At 36.8% G+C, this 26,230-nt stretch overlaps 1 protein-coding gene and 1 long non-coding RNA gene across 3 annotated transcripts in view; both read right to left on the bottom strand.

The window, feature by feature from the left end:
* Nucleotides 1-26,230, bottom strand: part of LOC122565701 — a 51,966-nt gene that overhangs the window by 6,479 nt on the left and 19,257 nt on the right. Inside the window, exons 2-3 of one of the 2 annotated variants that reach the window (XM_043721930.1) lie at nucleotides 5,166-5,299; nucleotides 4,625-4,804 (exon numbers count right to left, since the gene is read on the bottom strand). In XM_043721930.1, coding sequence (XP_043577865.1) covers nucleotides 4,716-4,804; nucleotides 5,166-5,299 — 223 coding nt within the window. In that variant the 3' untranslated portion in view covers nucleotides 4,625-4,715. Of the gene's footprint in view, nucleotides 1-4,624; nucleotides 4,805-5,165; nucleotides 5,300-26,230 lie in introns of those variants that run through there. The other variant, XM_043721931.1, reaches the window with a different exon arrangement.
* LOC122565702 lies at nucleotides 15,705-16,681 on the bottom strand. The gene is made up of 3 exons (XR_006316256.1): nucleotides 16,586-16,681; nucleotides 16,317-16,518; nucleotides 15,705-16,186 (listed from the first exon to the last, which is right to left on the bottom strand). It is a non-coding gene; the product is annotated as an uncharacterized LOC122565702 (long non-coding RNA).

Here is a 26,230-nt window from a genome sequence, read left to right as displayed (position 1 = left end):
TTCGGAATTATGCACAGAAAATTCTCTTGATGCGAAGGATTATTCGCTGTTTGTTGTTGATATAGGATCTATAACATTCCTTAGAGATATTACTAATTTTACAATACAATGTATTTGCTCGATATCAATCCTAACGAAAATAACGTCCCCTTTATCCTATCAAAGGAGCTTTCCCATTAGGGAACAGGTTGTGTCTTTCTACCTGACAGGTAAAGAAAAGACAGGGTGACATAAGCCATGACAGCGGGAAGTGGCAGGCAAGGTATAATATTTGAAATCTGGCATCCAAGTATAGATCCTAGTTTCGTGGTAGGAAGTAAGAGCCCCTCGGGGAGATGTAATCCGTGATAAGCCTCGATTTGTTTGGTAGTTGCTAACAACTGCGGCATCTGTTAATCACTGGCACGTTTGGCAATGCATCTTGAACGTACTTTAAATGCTGATGAGTGGGATGATTCTTTGGCAGTTTTCCAGCAATATGTCATGTCAGTTTAAATAGAAAATTTTAGACACGTCAATTTTCCTTGTCATTTACTCGATTTAAACGTTAAAATACTTAAGGTTCGCGAGAAAGAAGCTCTATTGATCGATTAAAGTATGAAAGTATATAGCTACACGTATATTTTTAGATACGTTTCAAAGACTCGTAAATATCGGGTGGAAGAAATATAACAAAGATTGATCTAGAATGGCGGTCATGTTAAAGTCAGTTTGAAAAAGGAATAAATTCACCTGCTCGAAGCGGCAGGCGTGCGATGATACCATCGTCGAATGCCTGAATCACGGTATCGCGTCCGATAAAGTCGACGAAGCGGAGTGTACGAGTGGACTGTCACGCGATGTCGTATTCACGTCGCATATACGACGTTCCGCGCTAACTGGAACGAACGTTCCGGACGTCCCTGTTCGAAAGCCGCTGCGTCGTTTTCCAGTTCGTCGGCGCGTTTATGCATCCGCGTCCCACTGCGCGTGTCAGTACCAGTATTTCAAGCCGAACCATGTCCCCAAGACTTATAATTTACGAACGAGTTGAGTGAAGCGCACAGAAGTGCACAGCGCTCAACCTCTGGCGTTGATTTTGGCTTTGGCGTGTTCACTCGTTTGCCAGAGTGTATAACGAAGCGAAATGGACGTTCCACGTGCTTCGAGCTACACATAGGAAAGGTGTTAGGATCTTGTAGAAAGATTGTGATTGTATGCGCGTTCGAAATCCAGCTATAGTTCAGCAACAGCAACAGGAACAGCAACAACAGCGGCGGCAGCAGCAGTTCTGAAAGCGATGGTGGTACACCGGTACACGTCTGTGTCCGCGTGCTGGCCGCAGCCGCGGTAGTGGCACGGCACGGCGCGGCGTGGCCACGGTGCGGCTTACCATGGCGTGGCCGTGACTCGAGAAGTGCCGCGACGTGGAATCAGGGCCATGCTTATGCAGCCCGCCGCTTCTCGGCCTGCGTAACGTTATTTATCACGGCCGCCGTAGGCGCGCAGGCGGCAACTTTGTGCCGACCTCGCCGCTCGCAGCCAGAATCGCGATACAGCCGACCAGATATAATTTTATTATACCTGCGAAGTGAGCGCAGAGGGTAGTTTATCAGCAGTCGAGTGTACCGGTTTTCTATCTCCCTCCAATTCTTCCGCGTCTCTTTCTCCCTTTTTCTCTCCCCGCTCCTCTCCTCCTTACTCTTGTTTTCTCTTTTCGTATTCTCTCGCCTTTCACCCTTCCTACCCCAACCGTTCTGTTGTATCCCTGTCCTCTTTGCGCCTCCTTCTTCCGCTTCTGTCTTTCTCTCCCCCCTCCCCCTCCTCTTTCTCTCCTTCCCCTTCCCGAACTTCTCTCTTTCACTTTCTCTGTTTCTCTTCTGCTCACGCCGCGTCGTTTTACAGTACGCCATGCCATACCACACCGCACCATACTACGCCACGCCACGCCACGCCGTGTCAGGGAATAATATAGTGCTGGCGGGCTCTAACGGCGGTAATGTATGGCCGACACTCCGGGCAAAAGGGTACGCCAACTCGGAGGACGCCAAGGGTGAACAGGCCGAGCCACTCTGTCACGCAGTTTTCACTGAGCGCCTCTTCTTCTTCCTTCTCCTCATCCTCCACTTCCACGTCGAGAGATTACCGCCTCCGATAATTACGACGTTTGCACCCACCGGGGCCGATTTGTCTTCCACGTTTGTGGAGGGGCTGCGATTCGATGTCGAGCGCCACGCTTACTGACATTCTTCGCTGTTTCTTCTTTCCTTTAACGAATCTCCGTTTACGAGTACAAACAGGCCACGCATCATTTCCAATATTTTTTCCATGACTTATTTGCATACAAAGTATAATTTTTTAGCGATGACGATATTTATGAAAATTTATATTCATCTAACTTTGCGACGCAATATTTTCAATATTACTTTTTTTTTTTTTACTAATCCTTACGGTAACGGGAATTGGGGAAAAAATGTCTACATGTAATTTGTAAATAATATGCAAACGCAAGTGAAAGATATTAAAAAGAATCGTGCGTGCAACTCAAAATAATTAACTTAGCAAGTACAAAATATAAAATGCTTATCCGTATGTGTGGCTGTAAATGTTGCTGCTGTTGCTGCAGCATACAGTCGAAGCAGTAATAAAATCAATGTTTATCGTAAACGCGATATCCGCACAGCCTAAGATACATCAGAAATGTGTCAATTTAAATGCTTATCTACACCTTGCACGCCAGCTCGCGACTCCAATATCACGATATAATTAATTTCATAATACATATTCCTTGGCTTTGCTTCGCTTAATTGCTCACTGTTAGCGGCGAAGCGAGAGAGTCGACGAGGCGGTACCTAGATTCAAGGGAGTAAAGGGAGAAAAAGCGAGCGGAATAACGATGATGAGGACGGAAAGAGCAAAGAGAGAGAAAGAGGGAAAATAGGTGTAGAGAAGGGAAGAAGCGAAGCGGTGTTGCGTAGGTGGAAAGCAGTTAGCAGCCTCTCGGGTTCCGCTAAGCGTTTAGCGGTAAAACTAATTACCGCAGGAGTTTCAAGGAATGCGTCTAGTATAAAATGAACGCGATTGATATCAAGCGCGCTTCTGTGTAAGTATAATTCATTGGGATTTTCGAACGTGTAGTAACACGTATAGATGCACTGGTCCCGAATGAAGTTCCCGATCCTCATGAAGAGGTAGCTGCAACGTCTGTACGTTTCCTGTAGGAAAAAGAGAAGGAGGAAAAAGAAAAAGAATCACAGCGGATCTTATTCGTAATTAAACTGACGCGAATGGGGCTAATAAATTTGTGCGAGAGCATAAAACAAGTCTTGTAACTCTATCGAGGTAATTGCGGCGACCACGCCTCGTTGCCGTGGGCTGCGGTTGGCTCTCTTACACCTTTTCGCATACCGCAATTTGATATGCTATACTACAAACCGCTGTAATATCTACGGTGTACCTTGTCAAAGCGTCAGGCCACGCCAGTATCGGCGTCAGCAGTTAGACAAGGAACAGGAACAAACAATTAACGAGACACCCGTTAACCCATAACGTGTCTATTCAATGCAAATGACTTACTAATGAAAGATAAATCTTACACAGCTATCGAGACGTGCACGAAGGTGAATATTAAAGCGTGTTATCTCCCGGTTCACGCGTTTCGCGAGAAACAATCCGTGGTTTTTCTTCTTTTGTAATATCTTTAAAATTTCTCCAGCTCAACGCGACGATAATCGCGGTCGCGCTTTGATCCTTCAAACGAGCATGGAGAACAACTATCGATAACTAACGCATCCGTGTATCGATGTTTCAAAGCATCGACAAAGGCAAGCGAATCGGGGCGGTGCTTTGAAACGAGTGGATTTAAAAATCAATTCTGCCGGACGACCGTGCTTGGTAATATAACGACGTTATTAAACAGTACAAAGGAACTCGCGCCACACGAGCCATTAACGTCGAGTAGACTCGGATGGACTTCCGAGGGCGCTACAGTCGCTGATGTCGCCGAACACTGTTCATTCGGTGTTTATGTGTGTCCGTAAAACTCACCGTGTGGAATATACCAAGTCGGAGGAGCTAACCGGTTCCTGGAGTCAAGATGGCCGCTGTGAAAGTAGAAGGGTGAAGAAGAAGAGGGCAGTTAGGGAAGCAAGGAGGTAGGCAGCCAAGCAGCCAGCCGAGCAGCCAGGGTGGGCACAGAGCGATCATAACTCAGGTGGCCGCGGACAAGCAGCGCTTGTTCCGTGCATTCGGAACACGGAACACACACGAGTTCGCCGACGTTCTGCACGACGTGCCTTCCATGGACGCCTGCAACACTGTTCTCTTCTCTTGTCTTCTCTTTTCTTCTCGTCCCTTCTGTTCCCTTCTTTACCCTTCTCTTTTCTTCTCTCTTCCTCCTTTTCTATTTAGCTTTTCGTCTTTATTTCTTTCTTGACCGATCGGTTTCTCTCCTACTTCTCTGTTTCCCTTTCTTCTTCTCTGGAGCATTTGGACGTTCGTGGCGCGGACGGTGGCAGCCGCGGCACGCCACACAATCCGGCAATCTTTCTTGCGTATACTCACGTGCAAAAGTTCACCGACAAGAAATTGAACACATTTTTTTCGTTCACGATCAATATTCAACAAATTTTTTTTAATAATTTACTATATTACAAAAATTCATACAGCGGTTATCTTAAGTTCAATTTTCGTACGCGCAAAATTTTTCCTTGTTTTATTTTCTATTGTTTCATGTCCTACCGTGGACTATCACCTTCGTGTAAGACGCTTACGTCTTGAAAATGCAACAATAGTAACTCCAAAGTGAAACTAAGCGAACTAAAAACTAAAAGAAGATACGATCAAGTTAAATTCTTGTAAATGTAAGTAAAAGTAATCCGAATGATTTTAACTTAGTAATATATTTCCTAGTGTATATTATCATGACCGTGAAGGAAGAAAATATCATCAAGGAGATAAGCACTTATATCTATAGTAGAATTATTATTCTGTGTTGTGCCGGTAGCGATATCATAAGATCATTACAAATAATGTCGCTAGAAACCAGGTTTTAATGTAAGAAATATCTAACTATCGAGCGTGTTAAAACTTTCATGTCACGATCGACCGCCTTATCACGAAAACTGTGTTACACATTCGATTTAACGCGGAGAAAGAGAAGAGTGAACGTCCGCTTTATGACATACCATTGTATATACGTGCATCAACGGGCCTTTGGTCGAGGTCGAAGATATAATGAACTTTTGTCAGCGATTGTACCAGGTCGCCCGAAGAAGAACTGGATACGTGGTCGCCAGGTCGTGTCCGTCCATCCGTCGCGCTACAAATGAAGACTTTAAATAATTTAGTCACCGGCTGTAAATCCCGTCGGGAAGCGACGTTAATCGATACATACCGCTGTGTACCGTGCCGTTATACAGCTTGGGAACATTTATGAATGCGCGCTATGAATCACGAGATAATAATATCGTACGTGTGTAAGCGTGTCTATGAATGCGTGTAAGTACGCTCGCGGATGCGCATCACCTTAAATCGCAGTCTTGCTTTGGTATACGCCTTGAGCAATTGTTGTGATGTATATATATATGTATGTCGGGTTAACGTTGGAATTTTCGGCGTTCAACGAATCTTAACTCGAATTGACCATCGTGGTTATGTATTCTAGCTGATCGTTATTAGTACCGAGGTTATGATTACAGGTAATAACGGCAATGTCGATGACAATGAATTTAGGTTCGATACAAATCAACGGCCACGGGAAGACGAATCCGATGTGATTCACGATCCGGGTGTGACTCAACGTACAAGTCGTACTACTCTCAATAACTAACTCGATAACTAACTCAATAACTAACTCCATCGCTAACTCAGTAACTCCCTTATCTCAATCACTAACTAACTCCCAGTACAACTGGAACTGCCCTTATATAGTCCTTTACCCACCTCTCGGGTCAATCTTTATTTTTAAGGAAAGCTGCATAATTATTCCATACCTCTGTTAGTACACGTCCCTCCCGTGACCGTGGCTACGTTCGGTGACTCATTATGTCACTTCGAGCCCAAGCCCATTGTCATAAACCTTAAGCAACCATAATCAGATTAGAACATTACAACTATTTCTTAGTTTTATTACTTAAGTGTAGCTATAATAAAAGTCTGGCCTAGGGTATTGTGGTTTTTCCCAAACATTCCAAAAGAAAGGCCCCGATGTCCTTTCATCTCCGACATATATATATATATATTTCTTCAAATCGTCTAAAAATCGCCTATCCATTTTGAAAATATTAAAAAAATACTATTTGTTCATTTCTAATTAATTACGCCAGTAAAAATATTTTCGTAATATTATTTATAATTTGAAATTATAAATTGTAATACTAAATGCATTTGAACAAGTTGGATAGTTCGATAATTGGATTGTTAAAAAATTTTAAGACTTGTCAGTCTTTTGTACAATTAAGCTTTCAATCAATGTCGAGGAAATGATTTATTACGACGCAGATTGTTAGCGACAATGCAGAGATCAAATAATACCATCACTAAATTTGTACGGTTGATTATAAATCCTGAGTGTGAAAATGAGGACTTCAATTGGCACAATGTTTCTTCCACAAAGTTGTCATTCTTACTTATATTTTCTTCGAAATACGAAACACTACATTATTTAAATGTCTTTTGCGCAGTCTCCGTTTGTCGTCCTTGTGGATATATTTGATGAACATCTTTCTTCGATAGTTTAAGCTGCCAAGACGAATATTTCGTTTTATAAAAACAGCTATTAACAGTTATTAATGAAAACAGTTTTATTAATTCTATATATAGATCTCCGTATACTACTTTGCTAAATGCTGGCTTATTATAGATCTCCGTTCTGCTTAAGCATTCTGAATTTTAAATATTGATTTGATCTCGTGTATTTATTAATTATTCGATAAGTGATAAATTGCGTAACTAAGGTAACTAAAACGACCGATAGAAGATTCTATAATTAGAGATAACGAAAATACGAAACTTGTTTTTGTATTATATTTCATGTGGAACCATCCTTCCTTACAAAAATACGATATTCGAATAGTAGACTTAAACGGATGTGAACTAATTTGAGTTGGTATCGCTTTTATTTAATAGTCTCATTACGAGCGTGATCGTCTTAGATTATCCGTGATCCGTTTTTGGGGCGGCTACGATGGATCGATTCGTTCTCCGGGAACTCCACTAATAAATTACGATAATAGCATTAAGATAGATCGACGGATAGACGCGTAGGCGTGGAGACGTGGCGGCGGACAATATTTTAGCGTGCAGTAGCTTTATGACCAGAGGTTACGAGCCAGGAAGAGCCATAACGCCTCGTATCTCGTTGCTTCGTACCCCTACGTTCCTTACATTTGCGGGAAAGCTCAGCACGGGTGCCAATTCCTAGGAGCGTATCGGACCATAAACTGGGAACGTGATGTATGTTACCTTATACCCTCTTCTCCTGCAATCCTTCCAACATTGCTTTCACCCTAACGTTCCTCTTCTACGCTTATACTCGTCCAGCGCGTCCGCACTCTACACTCGTTACTCTTGACACGTGGTGTCATGAAATTCGTTGTATTTGCATTGATTTCTCGACAGGGACAAACCTACCTACAGAGTATCTCATGAATGCGGTTTCAATTATTTCAACGTTCCCAGTTCTTTAGTCGCATACCTGTTTCTAGTTTTCCGTACAGACACTAGAATTCATATCCGCGTGACCAGGCACACTTTTAAAGGAATTTCTGATCGCGAGGCACGGACGATAAATTCAAAAGTAATTAAATTTAAATATTAAACATTGAATACGTTTCACTTTATGGAAGTCGATGGATCCTCGTGAAAAGAGTATCATTCGTTAAAGCATCAATAGAGAAACGTAACGACGCTAGTATTATTGCACGAAAACGGCAGAAAATTGGAGAAAAATAACCATTTTGGTGAAGTTGTCGGAAATCTTGCTTTGTATGATTTTAAAATATCTCCTAAAGCTCAACATTTTGTACAATTCTTCCCTATACATATAACGGCGGTTGGCCTTAACTTCCGAGTTATACGTAAAAATATCTCGCTGCTCGGCCTTAGTAGTTAGTATGTAGTAATATTAATCCGGCGGCATGAGGCCTTGCGAATCCCCTTATCTTTATTAAATATAAACAATGTTGGCCGGCCGTCTCACGACTCGGTGCGCAGCCGGATTAACATTACATACTACCAATCTTATAGTTATATTTTGCATATAACTTGAAACTTATATGTATAGGAAGAAGCTGTTGAAAATGTTGAGCTTTATAGCATATTTCGAAATCATTATAACTCGAGAGAAAACAGTTTTTTAACAAGTTCACAAAAATGGTGTTTGTTCTTTTCAAGTTTCTAGCGGTTTGCGCGCAAAACCACAAGTGTTGTTACACCTTTCTATCGATGCTTCAACCAATAATACCTATTGTTTCAACATAACAGATTATTGTGAGACGTCTTACGAGCCATTAGATGTCATCCAAACGGTTCTTCCTGTTTTTGTTTTGTAATTGCTACATGTTTCTATTAAGATGACACTTCGATTGGGTGAATTCATAAAATCTGACGTTCAATTAGTAAGGTGTTTCGGACGGAGCAACGATACGTCTCATTATTGTCACGCGTGTGTCGTCGGACAACTTTTGTACGACCAGTAAAGTGGAACATGGCACGACAGAAAAGCGCGGACCTAAATGAATAAATTAAACTATCCGGACGGTTGTGTATCGTAAGCACAAGTCGTAACACTCAAAGGCCCAGTAATGAGAGTAAATCACGGATTTATAGCCGTCCGTCGGAGATTATACGGTAAACACGTATGCAGTTTATCGTCGGTAACTGCATTCAGCCGTCGCGAAAGCGCGCGCGCGGGCACACACACGCGTGACGCTCATATTTTTCGTCACCTAAATGCCGAAGGGAGACGTTTCAACACCGATATAATATTACCGGCCTATTCACTTTCAGCAACCTTCGCTCTGATGCAACCCCTCCAGTGCCGTAACTAACGAATCCAGCTACAAGTTTCTCAGGAAGCGCAAGTTTTCCCTTTGAATAATTTAAGCAAACGATAATTTAATCAACGTTTCATCTCAATATAGCGTTGAATGAAGCTTTAAAATATTTATGACACTTTTTAATCTAATCAAGCATCCTGATATACTTCGGTTATGAAAATTTTATTATTCATACCTTTTATTTATACTACCGATAAAAATGATGAAAATTGGAATATGTTGAAACGTATAAGAAAGAAAAATTTGTTTACCAATGTATTATAAATTGTAAAGGTTTTTCGTTACAGCGTATAATCGAAAATTCAGTTCGCGGTAAAAACAAAATTGTAAAATTGCGGCATGGAAAATTCTAAGAGCGATGATATTGTTTCTGATGAAGTAAAGTTTGTGGAGTTGCTACCTTGAGAATTACGGCACTGTCTCTGTCAGAGCTCTTCCTATTCCCGACGGCCGTTCGTACACGCCTATAGACTTGGATGCGGCTATAAATTAGGTTTTATGAGGGAGATAAAATGCGCGTTATTATCTAAACGGCGACGCTTTTACAGAGATCGTGGCCCACGCTATTTTTCGTGCACGTAAATGTGTATGTGCATACAGACATTTTCTTATGTATATCGTGCATTCGCGCACGGAAAGGCATTCACCCTCGAATACATCGTCTACGACGAACCCTTCGTAATACGCATAGATTGACTGTCAAGTTCAGGGAATGAATAGGAAATTGGATGGAAAGGATGATAGCTCAAGACACGAAATAACATTTATCGCGTAATGTTTCAGTATAAATGCAATTTTTTTTAACAAGTCGCATTCATTATAGAGGTATACCTACATATTTCCTTACTTTTGTCTGTATCAGAAGTTAAGCGAATGTCACAGGTACATGCAAAGTGGAATATTAAACATTTTCTATAATCAATTTTAATCTTTCGTAATCGAGGGATTTATACTTTTTCAACGTATAGTCGTATTATAAACATTGATTTTTATAATATAATGTCGTAGGTTTGCCTATTGTATGTAAAAGTAGCTTCGCATTTTTGTGTATGTTGTTGAATCGTTTGATATTTAAATTACGAAAAATATCATGCATTCAGTAGAGTATAAATAGCGATGTAACCAGTTGAATTTGACAGTGATTAATTTTCTCATTAAAATGCCTTTTGAATAAATTAACCGTTTAACGTTTTGTCACGCTGACGTCTCGCTTCGAACGCGCTTCAACGTATCTACACACACGTAAACACTTCTCTTAACTTCGACTCGTAAATAGCGTTTTTAAATTCTATGCTAACTACGAAACTTGAGACCCTTCTATTTATATCTAAAAATTAAATGTTGTGCTTGGTCGTTTTCCATATGACGTCAATACGTAATATTTTATAAAAACGACGTATTTGCCGATATTTTATCTTTGCCACTTAAATGCGAAGCCATCGATCGTGCTTTTTATCGATAACAGATTAACGCGAGCGGCACAGACTATAATTTGCATCAATTTTTCACGGCGTCATTTTTCCTAGATGTATTATCGGAGACAGATTACGAGTATCGATGCACGGGAGAAAAATAGAAAACAACCGTCGTGCAATTTATCTCTCCGAAACAACGATCGAAATCGATATGAAGCCGTTACGAGGATGCAAATTAATCTTCGATCGCAGCACCATGAAGGGACGCTGTCTGTTTATGCACCCAGAAAGACGAAACGCGCGACTTACGAACGCGGGACCGACATTCCCTATAATTTATAACAGTGGGTTTCGCAATAAGAGCAGTCAGAAATGACCACCCAGTGGCAGGGTAAAGGATGTTCAGTCATAACATCTGATGAAGCGAAACATTAACGAGGCGATATATCAGCCGGCTCTTATAGACGTAGCGTGGGCGGTATCTTGGACATCACCCAGAAGAACGAGCACGAAATGAAATGTGAAAGAAGTAATTTCTCGGGACTGCCATGTCTGTTCATCGAAGTGGTAAGAGACTCTTTGGCTTATTCACGACTGCCATTAAACTCTTCAAATGATGAAGGACCGCTGAAAGTATGAAATCAATAGTTCTCTGTGAGATAGCCAACGTTGACAAAATGCTGTCTAAATAATATTCTGTGTGTGTTACGCGATGCTTTGCTTCGTAATGCAATGTACACAACGATGTATACTATTAATATTGTTTCGCAATATTTTGCGAACGATGTCCGATTTTAAACGTAATTGAAATATATATACTATTGTATACATACTGTATACATATACATACTAACGTACATACTGAAATATACTATTTGAAATTTCATCGACGTCTGTAATTAATATTAACACAGCTATTCCAGTGAAACGTCTAAAATTGATTATCGTAAGGTTGAGTAATGCGTTAAACAGTGAGATATAATTCAGAACGTTCCTGATCTATCGTTTAGAGTCTAGACCTAGATTCCTCTTCCGAGAAATATCGTGAGAACGTTTATTTGCTAATGTACTTTCAAGCACATCGGAGTGCGATTTATGTGTTTCGAACGCACATTCCTAAAGTATTAAGGAAAGACCGTAACAGACTACCCGTGAAAACATAATTCACAGATGTTACACGGACGTTTATCAATGCCTAAGAAAAATTCACATCCTCTATTCCATGAAACGAACTACTCAATACTTTACGTCCGTTATATGTCTGTCGGAACCTACCTCATCTATCATGTATAGCTATTCATAAATAATATTACCTTTCGTCGTAGATTGATGCTCAACTACTATACGCGAACTATTAACGAGCATTTGTAGTTATGCGAATTGCATATTTGATTATTAATAATTTCAAAACGTGGATAACTTGAATAGCAAGTCTGGAAGTGGGACGCTTCAAGTTTTCTTTGGAAGCTATTAATGATTAATGTATTTTCTAGGATTCATGTACCATGAATAAAATAACTCTTTCGTGCCTGATATACTCCATTACAGTTATATTAATAGCTCATGCATTTATCATTTTTCTAGATAATGTAATGTTCAAAAAATTTGTTACGCTCATTTTTAAGACATCATTTATTCTCTGAGTCAAACAATCGTGTAAGATTTTATACACTGCATAATATACGAGTGTATTGAAATAGAAAAGTATAAATAAAATATCGTTTATCAAATAAACATTTACATAAAATATTGCATCATGTGCTATTCAATTCTTCAAAATTTTTTTATGTTTTTTATCAGTTACTCTACACGATGTAAACATAATCGCGATGGAATATCATAAAGGGCAATCGTATTGATAGACTAGGAGAATAACGGGATTCCGTATTAAAAATAAAAAAAGTTTGTTCCATCATCCACTGCAACGAGCAGTTTCCCTTAAACGCGATGCGTTACGGGAATCTAAGGCTTCCTGGGCCTTGATGTATGCTACCTATTTCGCTGACAAAAAGCAAGAAAGCTGTTCTTGAACCGGCAGTATAAATAATCGTGACTTGGCGGGTTAGCGCAATAAGTCCGCGCAGAAAAATACGAGCAGCAGCGGCGGCAGCATTGGGACGAAGCCCATTATTCATTGGCTTAAGCCAGGTTCCGAACGGCTAATGAGGCCGGAATACCGGCATGACCGTGATCATCGTAACCGGTATACCTTTCTTGACAATTGGTGACGTGCAATAAGATCGCGACTGTTGGAAGAATGCAATAAACCTTCTGTGAATGTGTTATACGATATTACAGCCACGCGAAAAAGTGCGGTAATAGCACCGTGCACCGGTTTACCGATATAAAACACGCAACTAGCGATGTAAAATTCTCAGCAATTGTTATTTATTACATAAGTTCAATTCAATAAAATTTACGAGTTTCTAAAGCAAAATGATATTTCGTTAATTTCAACTAACTAAGATAATTTAACAACAAATTGCAAACGATTAAAGTATAATCTGGTAAATAAATAATATAAATAATCTCGTTAGGTACAGTGTAACGTATTGTTGTATTGTACTGTTAACGTTTTGTTTTTTTAGTTCTGCCTTCTATGTCCTTGCTTTATATCTCGATGCTATAACTATCGTAACTTTATGATTTTTCGATTGGTGATTAAATTTGCAATTTGAAATTAAAATTTTTAATAATACTCAAAAACTTCGTACTTCTTAATAATCTCCATAATGTTTCATTATAATTTCGTACTTTATTTTATATAGGTAGATATATCTACCGTTTTTCGTTGAATCGAAGAATTTAAATCGAGTACCTATATTATATTGATATATCGACATGTAATTTGCATATAAATAGTATTCATTTTTTGTTATCTTTATTTCGATTTTCTTTTCTCTTATAGCTATTTTGAATGTTTCATATTTAGTCGAATGATATTTGAGCAATCAACATTTTGGTCGCGTTATGAATATCATTAATTTTATATATAGGTATTATTGTTGCGAAGAGATTTTAAACAAATCAACCATCCGATTAACTGCAATACGTACAGCTTAAACTGAATAATCTAATCTATGATTTATGTGGTTCGAGGTTAATGAGATTTGTAATCTAGTATAATCTCAAATGACTTTGCTATCGATTCAGAATATGTGATATATACTATAAGCATACGAGTTCATGATCACATCTGTTATACAAGTATTGCAAGAAACGTTACTGTTGAAATAACGTAGAATTCCAATATAATATCGCAAATATAATGCTGAGTTGCATTCGAAAGAAACAACAGTAGATCAATCACGAAACGAATGCTTGAATGATTGTACTATCGTAAAAACAAGCCAATTTGTTCAATTCGATCAAAGTCTATAGACTCTCTGTATCTATCTAATACTTGTAAACGATTATAATTAAACGTCTTAAAACTTATTTTTCAGTCTTTATTTTTATCGTCGATTATTAATACAGATTCGTTAGATTGAAAGATTCGCTATTTTTTAAAAGAGTTACATTCTGTAGAAGCATTTTCTGACTGTGATTTTCATCGTCTACTGTAATTTCTACGATCAAAATAAACATTATAAAAAAATCATAAAGAGATATTTGTACTTTTTCATGAAAATATTTTGTATGTTATTTATTATATGCTATCACGTCGTGGTTTTGTAAATATTTACGTATTTTACGCGAGTATACACCAAATTTTGTGAACAACTAGTAATAATTCGTATTATGCATGTAATAATAAATGTGTGCATGTATTTCGCTGGCCATTTAGGTAGAGCAGAATATGGGATTCTGAAAATGAAAGCGACATCTCGGTAAAAATTTAACGGCTGACAGCATGGATTATATAGCGTGCTTAGCGAACGGCCAATAAAGGAAGACAATAAATCCTTCGAGAAAGATATGAGCAAGCATGACAGCGGCACTGTGTCGAGGCCCATTATTCATTGGCTTAAGCCGGACTCGAAGCAGCTAATGAGGTCGGCATACCGGCGTGTTCGCGGTGATCATAGCCGATGGACAGGCATAATAATCCGGCAGAGATTGCCGATCGGCGAAACGTCCGTCGGCGTGGCACGGTAGCCACAGATGGAACTTCGATATGGTCGTTGAGTGCGTGTCGAGACCGAGCGAGAAACCATTCCTGGAAGTAGTTAACTACGTTGTCGCGTCCTGACGCGTGTACCGATTCGTGTACGTTCTACCAGTTAAGGTCTCGGTACGCGCTTTTCATCTATCGACGTTCGATCACAGCCGCACGTCTACATATACGTCCGTCCAATTTCCTGATTCTTTTTGTCATCGTTGCGATAATTTTTAATTGTGCTGCTCACGTCGTTTACTTGCACGTACATATTTGGATCATGTTACATATGTGGAAAAAGCATTGTAATTTTTTTATTTCCCAACTGTTATTGTTAAAAGATTAAACAGTTACTTATGGACTCATTTAGATTATAATTGACTATACGTATATATTGGTTTTACTCGTACAGTTATGTCGTAGTATATATGTATATAAACTTTTGTTTACAGCTAACAAAAGTGTATCTGACGATGAAGATGATTGGTAACAATCGCGAAAATAAACCTTAATTACATACTAGTACTCCTTAATTACTAAGTATTATTAGTACATCTTTTCATGCAATGTATCCATTGATTATGGAAACGATACAGACGTATTTTCTAAATTGGTCAAGAATAAGATCAAAGTATTTATAAGCAGAACAAATTCGATAATTTACTAGAACATAAATCACATTGATCTATTACAAAAATCTACTAACTTTGTGTTGCAAAACTTTCATATTTTGTAGAATATTTCAATATAAAAAGCGAATGTCTTTTATACAATTAGATACTATCTTGAAACAATTGATAGATATTGGAATTTTCTTAGAATTTGACTCAACTTTGATAATATCAAGCAATACACGAATGACTGGTCTAGAAAGTTACACTAAAGAGTGTAACGAACTTTGTTTATAATTCTCAAAAAACAGTACAAGTAAATAAGTGTAGCTTGCAGCAAGTTTTTCTTCACGAGATATAGGTACAAAAGATTTAAAATTGTTAATATTTGCGTATGTTACAAAAACATACTAGATATTTAAGTGCAGACGAACTAAGGTACATAATAATAATTTTATGCATGATCTTTTTTATTTTTTCACGAGTGCAACAGATGTACTACATTTTTTGTCGATAGCGCAGGCCTTTAGCTGTATGAATACAGGTGTGGTCAAGGACATATTATAAAATGGGTATGTAGGTAATTTTACGTTCTTGCGCAAGTTTCTAGAGAGCAAACCAGTTCGAATAAAACTGCCGGAACCAATTGCGATCTTTGAGGCGAGCTCCGATTAATTTCGATGAAACTAGTCAGTATACCATAATTGCGATACAAAAGAAACTATTGGAATTGGCGGTAATAACACGGTAGATCGGGACATCGTCAATTTGCATGGTTAACTAAATGCAGCAATCAATCGTTGTTCACTTTCTTTTTCTCCAGTCTGATCAACGATAAAAATCCACATTTCGATGATTATAGCTTCTTGGACTGGAAGGTGGCGTAATAAAATAAATAATGAAGTAACGCAACAACTTTGCCCAATCCATCGTTATGATGTTATCTACACTTTTCCACGTATCTCGTAAAAGTCCGTTGACTGAAATCTTTGACAAGCGATGTTTAAATCCATATGTATATGTCTAAAAATCACTGTGTAAGTAACATACAGTAACATACAGATATACATATAAGATGAAATAAATTTTAATTATATCAAAAATATGTACTGTATGTATTTAGGAAAGAGAATAATAATAAGAGAATAATTACCTTATTGTAGATTTTGTAAATACGTTTCACAGGAGAGTCATTCCCCTTTCGAACGAATCTTCGTTTTGTGTATCGGGCTGAACAGTTTTATTGTTGACGTATATACATCTTATTGTTAGTAGTACCGAATATAGAGTGGCATTCTTGATGCCAGGAAGTGTTCGGTTTCATGCATAGACTCCCGTCGCGTCGTTACGGCTTTCTGTAAGTACAACCTATAGGAAACGGAATGTAATGGAATATCAGGTTGCTTACCTTGTTACCCCCACCTTACTATTATTTGATGTCAGTTTTATGAAAATATGAAACCCATAGTTTTTCGATATCGGATTTCTGCCATTTCTACGACATTCTCATGATACGCTATTAAATTTTCTGAAAGTATACTTAACAGCAACTTTTTATATACGCTTCTAAATATATTTGTAAACATATTTCTTCAGTTTCTTTTTAAATATATCTCTTTTAATAAACAATATTTTCGAATATGCACGTAGTGCCATAATTAGTATTCGATATACATAAATTACTGTGATTTTCTAATAATTATGTTATTAGTTCCGTTTTTCAAAATACTCGTATGATTAGGTGGTTTTAGACTAAAACTTAGATTTATCCATCTATACTAATGTTATAAAGAGAGAAGAGGTAATCGTACGTGTCCGAGGTAATCTCAGAAACTGCTTAACCGATTTGGATGATTCTCTCACCGTTGGAAAGTACATTTCCATCAGATGGACACAGGTAATATTATATATTATTACCCTCACTCTTTAGGGAACCAAGCAGTGAGTATAAATGCAATATAAGTTGGAATAACGCAGCTTGATTTCCACCACTACACAGTTGCGGTAAATGGTAACTTTCTACAAATGATGCGCTCAGTGGAAAACAGCCACATGCCACATATGTGTAAATTTTCGTCTTTTGTATCATTAATTCGTTCCTCCAATGTGGTGCATATCTGTCGATCTTTTAATATAATAGCATGCACGTTTCGCCGAACAAAATCGTATTATACTTTTTTCACGCTGAGAAGAAACAAATACGTAATGGTACCATGACACTCGGCTCTTTAGCTTTAGAGATACGTGACAGATCTTGACAGCAGCTGTCATTTACCATGTTATTCCAGTCCCGGTTAAGATAATTACGATTTCATACCGCATTTCCCGTGAAAATAATTTTTCCCTCAACTTGCTCTCCGCTAAAATTATAAAACGGTCGTTGTCTGTTTTCCACTGAGTCCTCCAAATATCTCTCAAATACCATGCAAATATCAATCAGTATAATAGATAGATTAAAAGACAATTTTCCTGCAGTATTTGAGAAAAGGAAAACAATGTTGCCGTGCAAATTGGTTTTTGGAATACATACTTCTTTTTTTATAATATCAATATACATATACGTATAGACAGTATAGATTATTTAATTAATCTAATCAGAATTGATTTTTAATTTCGTTTTGTAAATAAAATGTTTAAAAGAAAATTTCAGTCATTCCGAAACACCTCTGCCTCAAGGCAAAAATGTTGTCAGGCTTAATGAGGCAGAAGAAGAACGGAAGGATCGTGTGTGAAGAAACGATGTAAGCACTTCAGCGGCTCGACTTAAAAAAGCTATGTAATATCGCCTTGAGCGACTTACTAATAAGAGATTACGAACTTCTCAGGCTTGAGTTACGGAAACAAGAATGTTTTTGCGTTGCGTCGGTTTATCCGAATTCGAAAATTCAGCAAACCAATACGTATTAATTCCTATCAGCAATAAGGCTAAAAATATAGGTTATGCACACGTATTATAATATCAAAAATTGAATAGAAAGAAACATCACCTGTTTCCAGTTGTACGCGGTCTGAGTCGCGGACAAGAATAGAAACGCTGGTTATTTAAAAGATATTTCAAGGTTATTATGTTTGAAACTCATCAGATGGATACATTTTGATTCAATAATAATCTAATTTTTTAATTAAGAATCTAAAATTTTATATTTGGAACTGTTCCTCTGATAAAGTTGAAAAGAATTATGTAGTTAGAATATTTGTCCGATTAATATAAAAAGTGTTATATCCATAATTGCTTAATTTTAATTCAATAGTGTTAGCTAAGATAAATATCACAATCATTAAAATATGTACCTATTTATATTATAAATGCACATATGTAAATATAGCTACATATACGTAAATGTATTTACATTAACGATTCGTATTAACATTGAATAGTTCGAGAAAATTATCTTGACATTTGAAAAATACTTTGACAGCACAGTATTTGCATAGGTATTTAATTGCGTAATTTCGTACGTACATACCCTTCGATCGAGCGAGAGACGTATTAGCGTAGACTTGATCGCTCGACACCTCACAGTTTATGATACGATCGCATTACATATCGTCGTTTTGTTGTATTGTACGAGTCGCGTCAATTTATTTTACGTTCTCATGTAGGTTGAACAAGTTGAATGATATAAAATGACAGTGGTACATGTTTCTTCCACCTTTTACACGACGCACACATTGATCGTGTCGCCAGATATGCTCAGCTACTTTAGGAAAGCAGCTCGACTTTCTCATAACTTAATCCAGCGACGAGAGAGCATTTTTATGAACGAACAAGTTGAACGGCCGATAAGATATTGACGAAAATGTTATTAATACGCTAATATAGATTTGCATTTATCTCCTCAAGCATTTAACGGTTTATTACAAATTATTGCCAACAATTATTCGTATGAAGAAATTTGCAAAGTAGGTATAAAAATAAATATACAGTTGTACTTGTATCTGTGTCTGTAATAAACGTAGAGAATTTCCAGACGACACTAGTATATTTATTGCATTCTCTTCGTAGCCCTAATAAAACGTTTCGTCGTATACATATAAATAGAACATAACAATAAGCGTAATTGAAATGAGAAAATTTAGTAAAGATATAAATTTACTCGAATGGCAGGTGTATAATCGTGGCGCGGTATGCGGACTATCATGGTATAAAATATAAATGGTCTGCTTAGGAAACGAATAAGCAGTGACCGTCTGACAGATGCTTGGCCAGTTTTCACTAAGGGGCTGAAACGTGTCAACGTGTCTAGGATAAAAGACGAATGTCCCAGGAAGGTTCTCATTAGTAGACCACAGTGGGGCGCCACGGATCTTCCTTCGTATTTCTAGTTTTCCACTTTTCCGCTCACCGTTCATCACCGATTCTACATAAATTCTAGGGAAGAGGATTCTCCAGGTGCTCGGTCGTGTCAAGGGACTTCACCAACCCGCCTACACCAACGCCTACCAACTAATCTTTGTATTCATTCGGACAAAGGTCATGACTAATGATCTTAGTATACTGGCACAATAAGATTTACTTCTCTTTTTGTATCCTTCTGTGCTGTGCCAGCTGAATAACGTTACTAATTTCTTTCCCAACTTTGTCACCTGGTGGAAAAGATCGTCCAAACTTTGCCTATTCCGGAAATTCATCTCAATCGGAATATTAACAATGCCATTTTCAATGCAGTAAAATAAATTTGAAATTAGAAAAACTAAACAAAATTTAGTTAAAATAAAATTTGATGTTTATATTTATATTAAATAATAGATATTAATTGTGTATTTCAATTGTTAATAACTTATTAATTTTTTCTATTTTAATCCATTCTTGATTTGTTAAAAGCTCACATTTTCAAATATTTTCCAGGTGTTTTATATAACAAATTAAAATTTTACACGACTTAAATTTACCTAATGCACTTACTTATAATTAGTCAAGGAAGTGGTTAAAATATTCCTATAAAGAACATACGAGATATTCAATTCATAATTAACTACTAATATTTCTTTGAAAAAAAAATATAATATAATTAATTGCTAGGTAGTTTTATTCTATATAAGTAATAGGTATTTTGCTAAAATGTTTTAATTATTTATTTGATGTTTATATATATATATATATATATATTGTTTTGACGATCATTGTTCTATATTTACTGTTGAGCTGTGTATGTATTTATTTTTAACTACCGTTTTCTTATTAAATCAAAGGTAACTCTGAATTTTTAGTAAAAGTGAATTACAATCATGTACAAATTTAGTATTATAAAATATCTTCTCTTAATTTACTTAGATTAATGCTATTCAATAGTAGATTTATAAATTGCTTCGTCTTTTATATGATACAATGTAATTCTTTGTCGATTCGTTTGCATTGAAACATCGATGTAAGCAAGTCATGTTTTACATAAAATCTAAAGACGTTTTATGAACAATATTGATTAACATCTTTTAGAATCGACATTGACGCACGACAGAATTTGATTTATTTCTTTCTCAGGCCCTTCTACCTTGACGGTATCTTCCAGAATAGTACATGGTGCTAATTTCTTCTGGATCTTGGTCGTTGTTCGAAAGGAACCGGAGCGTGCTGGACAGGCTGTATTCTTGTCGATGATTGCTGGGCGGGCTGGTCAGACAGGTCATAAATTTCTGTCTTGAAAATTGTAATATATTCTACCAGCCCTTGATGACTTTTATTATATGCCAGCGTTGTGGTTAATGTTTTTCATGGATGATCGAGACAAGTAGTATCTATAATGTAACACGTTTCCGCCTCTCTCTCTTGACCAAATTGGGAAAAGAGTGTTTTGTCTCTACGTGCCATTATTTAAGATCTCGACATAGGTAGTGTTATGTTAAAATATCTTTCGTTACAGAGATTTGATCAGTTGTCTCTTCTATAACCAAAATATCACTTTATCTGTTATATAAATCTTTTACTATACATACTTACAAGTTACAAATATTTAATCATTTTTCATATATAAACTAAAAGAAAAAAACATTTCAGATAAAGGAGCATATAGCGAAATTGGAAAGGTTTTATATTATTGAAGATCTTTTTCATAAACTTAGACGTCATTTTCTACAACTGGTTACATAAATGTAGAAGCCTGTTAACTTGTTTTGCAAAAAGAAGTTTCTTTGCGCATAATTTACAGGCCAAGAAAGGAATTCGTTAATTAAAAAAGAAATTTATATTGCCTGTCATTATCGTTTTCATCCTACTTTATTGCAATGATCATTTCTTTAGATAAAAAATTCAATTTTAATTTCTAGTTAATTAGTTAGTTTTTACTTTCGTTAAAAGAATACATTAATTAATTGCTGTATCGACATAATTTTGGGGCGATACATTTTGTCGAATTCCTGCGCAAACGAGTTGCGATGTAAAAGAATTACAACTTATATGAAGTTTTATCTACAAAGTAATTACTGGATCGCGTAGCAGTAACGAATGACTCACGATTATGTTTTCCTTCGGTCGTTCAAGTTCTTTGGAAGGCGAAATGGAGCGGTTGGAGCGAGGAACGTAGGATGGGGCAAAGCAAAGTAGTACAATCTGCGAGACTGCCACTTGGTCGTAACAGATACGCCAGGAAATAAATGTCTGTATAAAGGAGTTGGCAAGTTCCTCGGATGATATCAAGATGCCGCCGGCTAATACAGCTTGCGCGAGACAAGGGTGAGGAAGCGTTTCACCAAGGACATACCCCTTTGTCCTGCACCTTTCTTTTTCTCTACGATGTATCTCGATATCAAAAGAATTTTGGCTTTATCTCCGCGCTTTTATCCACTAGGGAAACGATATACTATATCCAATAAAGAGAAATTATATTCTGTCTGAAGTAGGACTTCTGCCCGAATACGGGAATAGCTTGGCTTCCATTTTCCTTTAAATATGTTCCTCGTATAGCTTGCGAAAACCCGTATATCCAATCTTTTCCGAGCTACATACCAGCAACCTCAACCTAAATTGATCACCTTGAGCATCTCAGTTGATTTTGAGTATAGGAGAAAAAAATTTCAAATTTTTTAATAATTTAAAATATTTAATAAATTAGTTACCTTCATTGAAATACATAGACATGGTGTTACTGTGTATATTAAATTGGTATGATCTCTCGTATATTGTACATAAACATTGAAATGTTTCGTATCTACTACTAATAATAGTAGAAAACATCATTCAGTATTCTTGCGACCTTTCAAGAAGAGATTTGTAATCAGAAATCGTTATAATAACGAAGAAACAATTGAAATGTTCTTAATTTGCGATGACTGTATTCAAGTGATCAAATCACGTTGTTCATCCTGTATAGATGCATATATCTAACCGTCATTTGAATAAATTCTCGATTGATGTAACTAAATATATATTAGGTCGTCCGAAAAGTTTCTTTCGTTTTATAAGGAAATAATGGACGCACAACATTTTCCGTTTCATATTATTTTATCGAATTGTTGTTTGTTCTATCAAGATAAAGATTACAACGTTCGACAGATTAGGTTTCATGTTTGTATAAAGATGCGTTGTTGTAAAAGATGTGCCTGTAAAAGAAAGACACTTTTCGGACAACCTAATACATACTTTGCCTCTTATAATCTTAAAATTATTTAAGATTATTACCTTCTTCTAGTATTAAAAGTTTGAAACTATTTGTTTAATTGCATATTCTATGCAAACCAGTATTTGCTAAAGATCTTTTCGTGTTTTGAGAAAATTGCTTTGCTAAAAAATTTAAGAAATGAGCATGTTAAAAAGGTGCCAATTTTGTATATCTCCCGGCACCGAAAATTCGAATGAGGCATTATTCTGTAGGTCGTACAGAATCAGTAACGCACGACTTTCTAACTCGTATGTCATGAGGAAGTTATAAAAAATGTAGATGAAGTTGGTTGTACTTCGGAAGACGAGTTGCAACTTTCTGACTTTAAATGGTCACAACTTCGGAATGAATGCGTGGGATACAAAAATTCTAATTCTATTTTATAAAAAAATGTCGATACTTGTGTAATATGTATATAAAAACATATTGCTCATATTGTTAACTAATAAGAATAAATCATTACAAATTAGAAGGAGGTATTACAATGCTAATATTCCATGAAATATGTTTGTTATTATACTATAACTTGCTTTTGAATGAAACTGGGATGTAATGAATCATCTCATATGAGGAATCGTTGTTATATTTCATCCCTCACTTCTTCAGATGATAGTTTTCCAATTCAATCGGCGTTAGCAATAAAGCACGCGATGTATACGTATCGCATAGCGATTGTATCAATCGCTAACGTGCAGCGTGCATTTTTTACACTTCAGACGATTCTGTTAGTTTAAATTGCAAACGGTTACCGCTGATGCACTCAAGCGTCTTTTTCTCGTTCGATGCTGCTGCGATCATATGTCATTCTTCGTCCTCCGGTTAAAAACAACGAAGACAGACATATTATCGCAGCGGGATCACTCACGAAAAACACTTGAGTGCATCGGCGGTAAACGTTTGCAATTTAAATCAACAGAATCGTTTGAAGCCTAAAAATACACGCTGCGCATAAACAATTGTATCATATACGTATTTTACATACGTATTTTGTCGTTAACGCTGATTTCATTAGAAACCTATCATCTGAAGAGAAAGATGAAATATAATAACAATTCACCGTATGCGATGCATTCCATCTTGATTTAGAAGTAAATTATAGTATAATAAGAAACATGGAATATTTGCATCGTAATTTTTAATAATTAACTTTATTTTAATTTATCGTATCTCATTGTTATTAATTAACAATATGTGAAAATATATTTTTTTATATTACATAAATATCGATACCCCTTTGTAAGACAGCTTTCGAATTTTTGTATTTCATGCACTCATTTCGAAATTACGATTATTTCAAGTCAGACAATTTCAATTCGTCTTGCGGAATATCGTCAACTTCATATACATTTTGTTATAACCTCCTATCACATTTGACTTAAACAATTGTGCGTTTTTAATTCTACGGGACGTATAGTATAACGATTCGTTTGAATTTTAGCATTTTTCATATTTTCCTTTCATCGGGTAACATTCGAACAAATGTTCTTGGTTGTATTAGTTCTCGTGTATCGATACAGTCGCTTGTTCTCGGTGGTATTAGTGCTCGGTAGTATTGCGTATCATTCTTATGAACTATTTGAACGATGCATCTATGTATCTATTTTCTCTTTCAGTAACGTTTCCACAGATCTTTTATTCTCCTTGATACAATAGCGTTAGTTTTTTGCGCAGTGTACGCACCACTAGCTAACTCACGCTGAAATAGAATCGTAAAGATACTAAAAGGGTCCGAGTTTGCGTTTCGAATATTTGCGTTTTGTGACTCGACTTATCATTCTGTCAAAAATGACGAACATTTCGTTATTTTATTATGTACCTTAGTTCTTTATTACATACAAGCTATTTCTTGTACTTTGTTATTACAGCCATGCTTATTATTATATTAAAATCATACACATGTATCTTACTTTCACTCAATATTTTTTCACATGTACGTTTGCCGTAACATAAAAATTTAAGACTATTTCTACGTACATACTATAAGTGAAAGTTCTACATAGATTTGGCGGCATCGTACAACCCATGCAACCGTTATTTTGAAAAAAGTTCCACGCTGCTGTGTCTTGAAATATATGTTTTTCAAGCGAAGTAGCTAATGCCCACCTACCTTCTCCTAATTGTTTGACAGAGCGTATGAGGGAAGCCGACACCGGACAGGGTGACCATGATTCGTGACCACCTGCCCATGATGGACTTCCCTTCGAAGGAGGGCGCGTGTAGTGGCACAGTGTATGGTGTGTTCCCTATGGGTAGTACACTATTTGTTAATGCTCATATGATGATCGTGTGGCTTCTATACAAACATGTCAAGTTGTCGCGGTGTAGTAACTCCATTCGTTGGCCATAAACAGTTGGCTGCTCGGTCAGTGTTGCGTGTCACGGTGCTGTCGCTATTTAACCTTCTATCAGATGCGACTTTCGCGCCATTCATGTAACACGCGCATTACCAGCACCTGCTGAGGCCAGTTTCAGTGGCTGTTTCGGTCGCTTTTTAGTTACATAATGGCAAGTTACTTTACGTGGCCGCGAAACAACAAGCTATCCGGCCGATTAACGCTAAATTATACTCTTTAGCTGCAAACTCTTGAGCATCCTTTTAAAATTACTTGCTTTTACTGTACGTTTAACGTTTTCTACTTAGACGCTTCCACTTAAGTGCCAACGCACTATGCGCTTTTTAACAGGTTACACGTGTTGAGAAATAAATGAACAGCAGTTCTGCTATCTTAAACTAGCTTTTGTTTATGACGAAATATCTAATCTCAGTGCATGTACAATCAGCGAATAGTTCATTTTTTCTTTTAAAGTAGATGTGAGCTTTTGTTTTTGTTAACAATATGCGACCGTGTCAGTTTCTTTATGCTTTTTTGTAGTAATTTCGATCTTGTATAACCAGACGGAGGGGCAACAGAGTTAAACTTTTACTTCTAATTAAATAAAATAATTTTTGCCTGTCATTTTCCTGTACAGCATGGCGGTCATAAAAATAGAAACAAAAACTAAATTTTATAGCCATTGTAAAAATAGACAAAAACAATTAATCAACATTTAATTAATATTTCGGTATTTTAAATTGCTGTCACTCGGTAAAAGGTTAAAGATCTTTTAGCAACAAGCTAATATTTCATTAAGGAGAAGTGTTTACACATATGGTTTTGAAAAGTTCTTACACATTTCAAGATAACTGAAAATATTCTTAAATTTTGTTTTTCTCATTTAAGAAATTGATCCCGCATTTGTGAAGCTTTTATCTACACGCATGTATCACAGGCCATGAAATTGACTTCTACAGTTTAGAAAGGTCACTTTCGACAAATCGTCGTGACAACGGTTTATTAATATTCCGAATTAGAATAGCTTGTCATGATTCACGGAACTAGGCTTTTGTGCGAGCCTGAGAAGAGTTCCGGGGACACTCACAGCATAAATAACGATATCTCCCTTGGTCCGTATTCAGCTGCCGCTCCCTAAC

Source organism: Bombus pyrosoma, linkage group LG3 (assembly GCF_014825855.1).
Source record: "Bombus pyrosoma isolate SC7728 linkage group LG3, ASM1482585v1, whole genome shotgun sequence".
Classification (NCBI taxonomy): domain Eukaryota; kingdom Metazoa; phylum Arthropoda; class Insecta; order Hymenoptera; family Apidae; genus Bombus; species Bombus pyrosoma.
The sequence above is the reverse complement of the archived record's forward strand: the minus strand, read 5'-3'. Positions and strand labels throughout refer to the sequence as shown.